Source organism: Myxocyprinus asiaticus, chromosome 12 (genome assembly GCF_019703515.2).
Source record: "Myxocyprinus asiaticus isolate MX2 ecotype Aquarium Trade chromosome 12, UBuf_Myxa_2, whole genome shotgun sequence".
Taxonomy (NCBI): Eukaryota; Metazoa; Chordata; class Actinopteri; order Cypriniformes; family Catostomidae; genus Myxocyprinus; species Myxocyprinus asiaticus.
This window is the reverse complement of record NC_059355.1, coordinates 47,113,105-47,125,346: the sequence shown is the minus strand read 5'-3', so window position 1 is coordinate 47,125,346 and position 12,242 is coordinate 47,113,105. Positions and strand designations below refer to the sequence as shown.

The 12,242-nt window shown below is 34.7% G+C and overlaps 1 protein-coding gene and 1 long non-coding RNA gene across 4 annotated transcripts; one reads left to right on the top strand and one right to left on the bottom strand.

Moving 5' to 3' along the window:
* Positions 1–253: 253 nt before the first annotated feature.
* On the bottom strand, positions 254–11,383 carry LOC127448976 (uncharacterized protein C3orf18-like). 3 transcript variants are annotated; one of them, XM_051711999.1, is made up of 6 exons: positions 9,908–11,383; positions 3,966–4,375; positions 2,846–2,871; positions 1,711–1,837; positions 1,347–1,366; positions 254–754 (listed from the first exon to the last, which is right to left on the bottom strand). In XM_051711999.1, the coding sequence occupies exons 2-5, from the start codon at positions 4,257–4,259 to the stop codon at positions 1,361–1,363; spliced, it is 453 nt and encodes a 150-aa protein (XP_051567959.1). In that variant the 5' UTR covers positions 4,260–4,375; positions 9,908–11,383; the 3' UTR covers positions 254–754; positions 1,347–1,360. The 3 variants fall into 3 exon arrangements, with proteins under 3 accessions (XP_051567959.1, XP_051567958.1, XP_051567956.1); XM_051711998.1 differs by having other exon boundaries at positions 1,333–1,366; positions 9,908–11,382; XM_051711996.1 differs by lacking the exon at positions 1,347–1,366 and having other exon boundaries at positions 9,908–11,375.
* Positions 8,508–10,017, top strand: LOC127448985 (uncharacterized). The gene is made up of 3 exons (XR_007898615.1): positions 8,508–8,823; positions 9,623–9,756; positions 9,887–10,017. It is a non-coding gene; the product is annotated as an uncharacterized LOC127448985 (long non-coding RNA).
* Positions 11,384–12,242: the final 859 nt, after the last annotated feature.

Here is a 12,242-nt window from a genome sequence, read left to right as displayed (position 1 = left end):
ACGAGTTGGCTATTTCATATGGTCTGGCACGATGTTGTTCACATAAACTCGTATGACTTCATCACGTACAAAATCCCAGATGTGTAATGCGGAAGCTCGAGTTCCGCGCACAAGGCGTTCAGGATATACTTATTAATGTTAACTCAATAATAACCCAAACCCCTTATCTAAACTTAACCAATCAGTAGAGTATGTAAACATGAAAGGCAGCTGTTGTGTGTGACAGAAGCAAGTAATTGTTGCGTATTAGATGGAAATGATGTCCAGCAATGTCATTGGCTGTAGTGAAAGTCGTAGGAATTCAAACGAATGCAGTCGCACAATATCATATGAATAAGCCAAATTTAGAAAAGTCGTACGAATCCTGACGACTTCGTCGTGAGAGTGTGTTGTCCTGCCATTCACCAAACTAGTACGATTTCTCACAAAGCTGTCTAAAGTTGCATTTGGAGTCCCTTTTTATATAAACAACCTGCATATTTGATTATTTTCTCATTCATTCATATTAACAAGAAACACAATGTCTCAATCATATCAATGTGTGTCTTATTGACCACTTATAGTCCATGTTACTTTAATGATCAGAACATTTGGACAGCTCCATCTTTTCTGTTCTGGCTTTCTGTATATTCCTGAATCCTAAAGAATTCCAATGTGTCCAGTTTCCCAGCTGTCATGCATTAATCGCATCAGCCACATCAGTGAAGACAAGTCGACTGGGTTTCTGAGTTGTACCTTGACTTGTGGTCAGAGTCTGAAGAGAAAGATAATGTAAATATTGTAAAAGTCAATGATGTGAGAACATTATAGAATATAAGTAGTACAAATTAAAACCTACTTCTACAATGGCCATATAATCTAACATAAGTGCTTTATTTTGTTATTTGAAGATGCAGTGCATGTACGAAGACTCCAAGAGGTATTTGGAAACTTTAGTCACACTTAAAAATGTCTGAATGTCAAATGCCAAATGGCATTGATCAGAAAGATAGCACAAGCAAACATTTCAAGCAAAACATGACACAAAAAAAGAAGTTTGTTAAGTTTTAAATGGTCAAACAAAGTCATAAAGTACTGTATTAGTGCAGCATGTTCTTACTTATTGTTATAAATTACACGTGGTTAATCTGTTAATGAAACTGTAATGAGGGGTCAAACAGAGTGCCTGGACAGAAATGAAGAAAAGTGCAGAATGAGTGAGGGTTAAAGGTGGATTTGGGTAAGTTGTTGCAACACAGTTGTTGTTGTTTGTTTGAAGATGAGCATTTGCATGAGATTAAATGGATGTGTAAATGGTAACAGACACATTTAAAGCAGCAATGACTACTTTACCACAAATAACAAACCACAAGGCCTTGTGTCAGAACTTAAGAGAAATGAGAATGTAAAGAAAATAAAAATAAATATATAAATAAAACAAATCATGAAAAATATGGTTGAAATCATTTTGATTTGGCTCTAGTTATATTTTCTTTAAATATACAATATGATGTGCATTACAAATATTATAACTGGTATGTTGATTTCATTTTATATAATTTATGTATTGGAGGCATAATATTTTTACCAACATGCATTCAACATATCTATGGTAACATCTTTAACAAACAAACATAGTATTTTAAAACTTGCAATGAATACCGTTACAGTTCTATTATTTTTGTTTGTTTGTAAGTTTTTACTTTCGCCAATGGGTTGATGTGCACTTACTTTGGAGTTTGGTCCTGCTGGGCTTCCTTCTCGTCCGTGGTCCAGCAGTTCCTTCTCGAGATCATCCTGTTCTTCAGCTGGATCAAAGTTATACATGGGCATCAGCTGGTGTCTCAGTTTCTCCAGTCTGTAGAGAAAACAACACAGCTCCATCAGTGACACTCCTTTCGTATCTGTCTGTGGGAAACACAAGAGCGCTCACTCTTAAAAATAAAGACGCTTTAATTAGAACCAAAATACAGTCTGATGCCAAGGGAGGACAAATGTAAGTTAATAACAGTTTCAAAGAACATTTTATTTTTGTGTTCTTGTTATTTTTATTCTTTTTTATTTTAAGTTTAATTTTATTCTTTAGTTCTTTAGGGCAGTATTTTTATTTTTATTTATTTTATTAATTTATTGATTAAAGCCAAGGACCCCCAGATATGATGATCCCCTTGCAAGGAACCCCCTTCCTACGATACAAAGACAATTAAACAGTATATTTTTATGTATAAAGACTCCTTTATAGTGACAAAAATATTGTTATATTATAAATATAACATGGTGTTTGTAAAATTGAATAATTGGCTTTCATGTTGTAATTGTACTAAAGCAAAAAAATACAAATAAAAAATAAAAAAATATTAGAAAAACTTTGTATTAATTTGGCAGCTTTTTTTCAGCCACTATTGGACTAATGTTAGAACAATAAATCTGAAGAGAAACATTTTCACTTAACTGAAATTTATTTGTAGAATGAAACAGTAAAGTCAAATTCAGTAAATGTTAGTTTCTTTCACACGTTTTGTCAGATTTTTTCCCCTGGGGGTCCACGGACCCAAATTTAATTTTTTTATAATTTATACGTTCATTTTGTTAGCAGAAGTTGAAAGGGTATTTTTTTAAACCCAAATTTTATTAAAAACCCCTGCTTTAGAAAATCATCTTTGTTCTGGTGCTTTAATAAGCCCAGACAACAAATACACTGATCTGAAGAACCTATAACGTAACATTAGAAACTTGTTTTATTACTTAAAGAACCATAAAGCCAAAATTGTTCTCAAGAAGAGAGTGTGACCTAAGGTGCTACAAAGAACCATTAAAGAACCTTTATTTTTAAGATAAAGCAAAACAGAAATCCAGATTTTCTTACCTTTTCTTTTTCCTGATATACAGAAGCTAGTGAAGAGAAAAAAATGTTTACATTCTCAATCAATTAAACTGACACTGATTGTTTGTTTTTTTTTTTTTGTTTTTTTGTTTTTTTAAGTACAAGAAATATTAAAGTACCTAACTAAGATTAAAAAAAAAAAAAAAAATTAACACAATCAAATGTGAAGCATAATGGTAGAGAAGAAAAATTCAATTACATGTTTTTGTTAAATTAATTAAAAGCATAGTTCACCCAAAAATGAATATTCTGTCATCATCTACTCTCCCTCATGTCCCTCAACTCTTGTATGATTTTCAGTGAATAGCAACTTTTGGTCTGTTTCTCACACAAAGCTATCGAATGGCTTCAAAAGACTTGGAATATAGTGCACAAGTGATATGGACTATCCTTTTTAGCTGCTTTTTTTCCCTTGGCTATTCGGGTCGCCAGTCTCCTTCATTGTATGGGTTACTATACCTACATTTTTGCAAATGATTAACAACGTGTGGCACGGTGTAAAGTCACTGAATCTAATTTTATTCACTTTCACACAAATCACTTTTTAAAAAGCTGATTATCAGGTTATAGCGCATGACTTGTGAGATGATACATTTTAATGTTTTTGCATTACATAACCAACAACAATTACAAGTGTGTGATCAAATTGTGTGGTAGCTCAACTTGCGATGCAAAGGAGCAGAGTATGAGTCCTGAAGAGCATGAGAGTTAAGACGTGAGCCAAAAATGTCATAGAAGGACCACAAAATGAAGTGGTTACTTCAGCAATTGCATTTTTCATGCTTTTTTGACACTATCATTTAGGTGTAGGTTTAAGGTTTAGCATAGGGAGGTCGGTTTTTTTTTATTTAAGATCTGATAGAGTATTAACCTTAAAAACCTCATCTATTAGGGAGAAAATTTGACTCACTTTTAGCACCACACAGTGGACATTTCACCTCAGACCTGTCGCGATACGTGTCATTAAATTACGTAATATCAGGCTTGAGCAGCTTGGACATTCTGCTAAATTTGAAAATATATGAGGGTGAGTTAACGATGACAGAATTTTCTTTTTTTTCATGTGTACTATCCCTGTCTGCCTAGTGAGACGTTTCCTCACCATGACGACAGCCAGCCCAATGACTGTGATGATGCCGAAGAGTACGAGCACCATCCCCATCCCTGCGCCTTCCACAGATGCAATTGGCAGCTGCGTGGAGTTGAGAACGGTCACATTGGTGGACGGTGTGATGGAATGGAAGGTGGACCTGGATGTTATGTTCTCCTGATCAGTTCTGGGTTCTACTGAACTTGTGAAAACAGGAACGGAGGTGGTGAGGGGAAGGGTGGGGAATGGGGTCAAGGTCTGGGTTTGGGTGGAGGTGAACAGATCGAGTTTGGTGGCCAAAGACATAGTTCTTGTAGGGTGAAGTTGTCTCGTGGTTAGAAGTCAACCCTAATGGCCTTCAATCCCCTTCCATGTCTCGACCATGAGGATCTCTGTGCTCTCCTGAACTTCTGGCAAGAATCCTGTGAAAAACAATAGAAGTCTGTCATCTACAGTGGTGGACCCAAAAGAGTATTAGGTCACTTAAAGGAATAATTCACCCAAAAATGAAAATTCTCTCATCATTTACTCACCCTCATGCCATCCCAGATGTGCATGACTTTCTTTCTTCAGCAGAACACAAACAAAGATTTTTAGAAGAATATCTCAGCTCTGTAGGTCCATACAATGCAAGTGAATGGTGACCAGACCTTTGTAGCTCGAAAAACCACATAAAGGAAACATAAAAGTAATCCATAAGACTCCAATGGTTAAATCCACATCTTCAGAAGCGATATAATAGGTGGGGGTGAGAAACAGAACAATATTTAAGTCCTTTTTTACTCTAAATCTCCTCTTTCACTTTCAGATATGAAAGTGAAACTAAAAAGGCACTACATGTGACTTTCAGATGTAAAAGTGAAAGTGGAGATTAAGAGTAAAAAAGGACTTATATTTTGATTTGTTTCTCACCCACACCTATCATATCGCTTCTGAAGATGTGGATTTAACCACTGGAGTCATATGGATTACTTCTCTGTTTCATTAATGTGATTTTTGGAGCTACAAAGGTCTGATCACCATTCACTTGCATTGTATGGACCTACAGTGCTGAAATATCCTTCTAAAAATATTTGTTTGTATTCTACTGAAGAAAGAAAGTCATACACATCTGGGATGGCATGAGGGTGAGTAAATGATGAGAGAATTTTCATTTTTGGGTGAACTGTCCCTTTAAGCGACACTTAAAATTCTATAACAAAATATCAGACCAAATAGCATCTGAAAACAAATGCTGCTAGAGCTTTTCTCGGGAACTAATTTTGCTTCTCTGAGCCATTTTTGCTCAATGACTTTTAATCAACTTAATAAACCATTTCACTAACATTTGTCCAAATTATATCATTTTGAACAGTATATCTACTGCTTTATCATTCCTAAACAAAAAATCTTTAGTGAAATGTTTTGCTTGTGAAAAGTGTGCCACTAAATTTTATAATCTGTTCTCTAATTCAACAACATTTAGCGTAAGTGTAAGTGTCTAATACTTTTTGGAGCCAAAATAATTTTCTCACTATAAACTTTATTCTTGATTGACATTCTAAAAGCTTAAAGGAATGTTTCAGTTTCAATTCAAGTTAAATTCAATTGACAGAAGACTACATTTTGACTCGTCCTTTGTTTATAAAAAAAAAAAAAAAAAAAAGCAAAAATCACAATAAGTTGCATACAATGGAAGTGAAAGGGGCCAGTTCATAAATGTTAAAATACACACCACTTCACAAATATTGCCACAAGACGTAAACATTATACATGTTACCATCATTTAAGTGTGATAAAATCAGGGATTAACCACCGTTACACTGTTTACCAGATTACATTGTTAACCACTGTTGCACTGTCATGATGCCAAAGTTGTACTATTGTATATAACTTTACACTGATACGTTTAGTAAGCAATTGTATCACAATAAAATTATGTTAACACATATAATGCTGGTGTATTGAAGCTATATTTTTGAAACAGTGAGTATTTTAACATTTATGGACTGGCCCTTTCTATTTTAAGTGCCTCACTGTAACCACTCAGCTTTTGCTTCTTCTTCTTTTTTTAATAATCAAGGGACCAGTCAGAATTATTTTTGTGGTAATCAGCATTATGCCACAAATGCTGTCGATTGAGCTTAACTTGTATTGAAATATTCTGAAACGTTTTCTTGCCTCACCCCTTGAGACAAAGTGATAAACGAATAAATATATTCTTAAGGGTTCTTTTGCTTTATGAACATCTGAGAATAAACTAAAAGATTGCTAACGACATTTTTTTTTTTAAATCTCCAGTCGTTGCTTAAGCTGATTAAGTTTAGGTTTAAATAAAACCTGATTAAGACCCACTGCTCAACATGTACACAAAAAAAAGGGAATTTGAGATATTGTGTTCAATAAAGCTGTTGTTCTATCACTGAGAAAATCTGTGTGTGATTGCATGTGTATGTGTGTGTGTGTAGACGAGTCAGAACCCTGTGGACGACATATGGATGTGTGAGCTTCTGAGATACTGCTGGCAAGCCGCAAGCTTCCTTCCACATTACAACCGTTAGGATTGGTGTGTATGCTTGTTTGTGGATGTGGGGGCTGAAGGCTGGGGGCAGGAAAGAGGCTCGGAGCTTAAAATAGAGAATAGGAGAACTTGCTGTTGAAATCTTGGTGGATGTCAAGGAGAACGTAGAATCTCCTAAACCATAGACCGTCCCCATTCATGAGTTCACTCAGAAATGAATGAAATACATGATTTTCTTCCTAAAGGTCATGTACTGTAGAATGTCAAAGCTGATCTCTTCCATTCAGTGAACTCGAATAATGACTTGTTTGTTATTATCAAAGTGTTCTGAAGCCATACAATAGCTCTGTGTGAGTAAAAGATCGAAATTCATGTCAAATGGATGGCAACACTGACGTGACACATCTTCACGCTCACTCGTTCACTAAACTGCAGGGGCCAGATCCACAAAAATCTTCTTAAATAAAAATTAAGAAAGAACTTAGGATAAAATATGAGAATTTATAAACATTGATGGTTTAAGATAGTTTAAGACGGCTGACGATTTTAGTGAATACATCAAATTTGTAACTTTTTTTAAGGTCGAAAATAATATGGAAAAACTCATTAAAGGAATAGTTCATGCATAAATGTAAATTCTCTCATCATTTACTCACCCTCATGCCATCCCAGATGTGTATGACTTTCTTTCTTCAGCAGAACACAAATTAAGATTTTTAGAAGATTATTTCAGCTCTGTAGGTCCATACAATGCAAGTGAATGGTGACCAAAACATAACTCCAGTGGTTAAATCCATGTCTTCTGAAGCAATCCAAATGGTTTTGGCTGAGAACAGACCAAAAAATAACTTTTTCGCTGTATATCTTGCCATTGCAGTCTCTAGGCACAATCGTTATTTTAAGCTCGATTACTCTTCCTAATGCTTGACACATGCGCACAGCGCTAGATGGCACTACAGGAAGTGTAATCGAGCTTGAAATAATGATCGCCAAGGAGACTACTGATGTCAAGATTTATTATGAAAAAGGAGTTACATTCTGTTATCATCCAAAATTGATTGGATCGTATAGATTACTTTTATGCTACCTTAATGTCGTTTTTGGAGCTTCAGAGTTTTAGACCCTGTTGACTTGCATTGAATGGACCTACAGTGCTGAGATATTCTTCTAAAAATCTTTGTTTGTGATCAGCAGAAGAACGAAAGTCAAACACATCTAGAATGGCATGAGGGTGAAAAAGGATGAGAGAATTTTCATTTTTGGGTGAAATATCTCTTAAAGTTTCTTCTCATGGCTTTAACTTTTACTTGAGTCAGTTTCCATTAAGTCTTTTTTATTTTGAAGTTGGTATGATGATTGGGCACTTTAAAATAATAATAAAAGTGCACATGTTTAAGGTAAGTGAAACTTAAATCAGTCTAATTACTGACTGTTTGTTCACTTGGCAATGCGTAGTGAGATAAACAAAGAATAAAACTGCAATATTCTGAAAAAAAAAAATCTGTATTGTTATCGTTTAGCATGTTGTTAGTCAGAAACCCCGCGCTGCAAAAACTAAATCTTGCAGGAAACACTGGCATGAATATTGTCTTCGGAATATCATATTTTGTGTTCCATGGATAAACGAAAATCATATCTGTGTGGAATGGCATTAGGGTAAATATATGATGATAAATGTGACATTTCTGGGTGAACTATCCCCTTAAGCAATCCTGAAAATTCAGTTTCCTAGCATGGATAGCCTTCTTTTCTTGGAAAACATCAAATGTGATCTGTGCAAAAAAATATATATATTTTTTGTGCTATACACTTCTGCAAGTTTTTTTTCTGAAAAGTATTTATGTGCTACAGAACAGGCATGTATGTGTTCCTTTGTTTTGTGTGCACAGCATTCATGTGTGTGAATGTGTGTTTTGGCTTCTTGCAGCCATTAGGTACGTCTACCCCTCCCTGCAGCAGCCGGGCAGAAGTGGGTGTCATAACAGGATGTGGGTACGAGAATGGCACAGACAGAGAGAGAGAAAGAGACACAGCACCAGTCTGATACTGTACCTTGGAAAGCAAGTACCCAGAAACGCGGTCCACACTGAAAGAGGTGCATTTCGAAAGAGTTGACAAAGAAATGTACACAGATATATTCTTGCTTTGCTGTTTCTTTTTCTCTCGTTCTCTCTCTCTAATTACAAGCCTATCGCCACCAGTTGATTATTTCACACAGACAGTAACAGGCAAAACAATTCCATAGATCTATATAGATGGAGGGAACTAAGTCATTTCTAGAGGCCAGACATAATGTGAAATTTACCGGGTTAATCGACTTTACATGGTCATGACATGAGTTTAAAAATTGAAGAACTTTGCACAGACAAGGTTAGTAAGCGATTTTATCACACAAGTCTCATGTTAACACTTATAATGTTTAGTCTTGTGGCTATACATTCAAAACAATGTGTACTTTAAAGTTTATTCCGGTGCAGTGCCTTGCACCATAGACTTCCATTGTATGTACAATACTGTAAACATGATTTTTGCTTGTTTTGATAAACTGAGGGACGAATTGAAATTATTTTCTGTGGTAATCAACAGCATGCCATGGATACAGAATTCTGATATATGGCCATATATTAACATGTAGTACATATATTTAGGCATGTATATACAAATTCAAATTCTACTATGGTTTGGAGGAAAATGTTATTTAAATATAAAATCATTATATCTATGGAGAGTCCTCATAATGATAGCTGCACCAACATGTGTGTGTGTGTGTGTGTGTGTGTGTGTGTGTTTGTTTGTTTGTTTGTGTGTGAACTGTCATTTTGAAATAGACTACAAGTATCTGACTTTTTATTTCAGTAAAAAGCCACACATGAACATACATATTATTCATTTATCAGATTTCTGTATGTGAATAGGCAATATTGTTTAACTTGGAACATTCCTGCAAATTATTTAATCTATTTTATGCATTTAACTTTTATAAACCCTTACATTTTCTCTGATGTTTTCCCCATCAAAAAGCAACCTCAAACAAAGGAGACAGAAATATCTGTGTATTTGAAGGGTGTTGTGATGTTGTGAAGTGTTTAATTATCTTCTTACATAATCATTTTAAAGTGACACTTATGAGAAAGCTATGTTTGGCTGACATGTGTGTGTTCCCAAACAGTCTGCACGCTTGATGAAAAACATGCTAGTCCCTCGGCCAACCAAAATGCTCCAGGCTGTCTTAAGCCTCCCTCCTCAACCAATCAGAGATCACCTCAAGACCAATGTAGGCATCAGAATAATGCTGCTTCTCCTGTGGGTTATCCATTATTTCTGTGTTTTTCCATTTATTGCAATTGAATAAAACATTTAAAGACTGTAAAATGAGTGTAAAGGAGCTTTACTGTCTGAAATCTGATTAGAAAATGTTTATCTGTTGTCATAGGCTGCTGATAGAGATACCTACCTAATCATGGAGAAATGTGGCTGATATCTTTCCGAGATTTTCCAAGCAGGCGATGGGGAAAAAAAGGAGAGTGAATTCCTCCTTTCACCCCTCCTCCTTTGTTCCTCAGTAGTATGAGTAGATCTGCAAGAGAAGATCCTCTTTGTTCACAATCATTGTTTTCCACAGTGCAAATTCACACCTTTCCATATTTGCTGATTTGTCTTTTTCTTTCATTTCATTTTATTCCATGCTCAAGACAACAGCAGCTACAAGGATGCTACAAACCCAAGCTATGTGATCCAGAATTGTCCCACCTCCTTTCCTGGACTGCTATTGGTTGACTGTGGAGTAGATGCAAGCTGTAATTGGCTCTTTGGTTGTCTGTCTGTCTTAGCAGGGATGGGAACAGGATTTAATGGTTGGACGCACCAGATGTCATGCTTGCGTCCATGGAAGTGAGATCAGGGATGTTAACCTCTTGCTGCCTCACACGGGTGAATCTTACAAAACCTGTCAAGAAGTGACCAGGTAACACTGTCATCCCAAAACCAAAAAAAAAAAAAAAAAAAAAAAAAAAAAAAGAAATCATATTTTGCATTAAGAACATGTAGTCTGTTATTAGGACCATTAGCATTTTTTGCATTGTGACATTATTTTCAGGACAGTAAAGCACAATGCTCATCTGATTGGCTATTACAATTTTAAACTTTTAATTTAAAAGATCAGAAAATCTACAAGAATTTTAAATTAACAAGAACAAAGAATTACTTGAATGTTTTATCAAAAGCAATCTCACAAATTTGTGTTCACAGTTTTTTCCCTCATATATTTATTGACAATTCCAAGCAGTCTTCGTTAATTAATTTTAAATTAATCTCCAGTCATCATGACCACAAATTCTCAAAGGACAGTATAAAAGAAAATGATTTGAGGGTGAATTTCACAAAACTTTCAAATAGAATCTTGGGTCATATTTTACCCCCAAATTTACAGAAAATAATAACAGATTACATTTTGCATCAAGAAAATGAAGCCTAAGTACATCCCCTCTCCATTCTCAAACATTGCAAAAAAAATCTAATTTTTAGTACTGTAATGAAAAAATATTAAAAATGATATATAACAGAATTGTAAAGTACTTACACGTCTTTTAGTATTTGTTGTACTAAATTTAATTATGTTTTAAAAAGATAAACAAGATGATTTTAATGGGAAAAAAAGAGGATGATTTTAATTTAATGTTAAAAAAAGGATGAATTTAATTATATCAGGAATACAGTAATGAAAATTAGAATTTTTTTATTTATTTTTTTTTTTTTAGTATGTAGAGGGGGGTGCTTAATAGACCCAAACATTTCTCTGTTTATAGTTCCACTCAAAAACAGTAATGATAATTCTGTGTAAAAACTATATTGAAATTAAATACTCAATGCTCAAACTAATCAGAAAGCAGTAGAATGAAAATGTTTATAAAGGTGAAGGATATCAAAGGCATTGTGTTGGTACCCTCGTAATCGATCGTCCAATCACCAACTTTATTAGCTTCCTTCATCATGTGTTCAGCCCCTCTATATATATTATTTTTTATATTTGGTGTGTGTGTATATATATATATATATATGGAATTTGGGCAGAAACTATTGTCACCATGAATTTTTTTTTATTTTTAGTTTTTGGTTAATCGTATTGTTTTTAGAAATGATATGCTGGTGCACATAATTATATACTCTAGTAAATATCTCTCAGGGTGAGAGTTTTATTCTTGAAAGTGAATTTCATTATTTAAAAAAATAATAATTTGAAAGTCAATAAACATGTAACAACCTGCCCCAAACTGACATGAAAAATGCCCTTGTCCTTAGAATACAGTTAACCTTTTTGTTTAAAATCTACCTTTATTATTCAGTTGACCCTTGCTTAATATGTGCCATTGTGGTTTAATTGTGTTCACTTACACTGGCGGCCAAAAGTTTGGAATAATGTACACATTTTGCTCTTATGGAAAGAAATTGGTACTTTTATTCACCAAAGTGGCATTCAACTGATCACAATGTATAGTCAGGACATTAATAACATGATAAATTACTATTACAATTTGAAACAAATTTTCAGAACTTCTTAAACTACTTCAAAGCGTTCTCATCACAAAATCCTCCACGTGCAGCAATGACAGCTTTGCAGATCCTTGTTATTCTAGCTGTCAGTTTGTCCAGATACTCAGGTGACATTTCACCCCACACTTCCTGTAGCACTTGCCATAGATGTGGCTGTCTTGTCGGGCACTTCTCACGCACCTTACAGTCTAGCTGATCCCACAAAAGCTCAATGGGGTTAAGATCCATAACACTCTTTT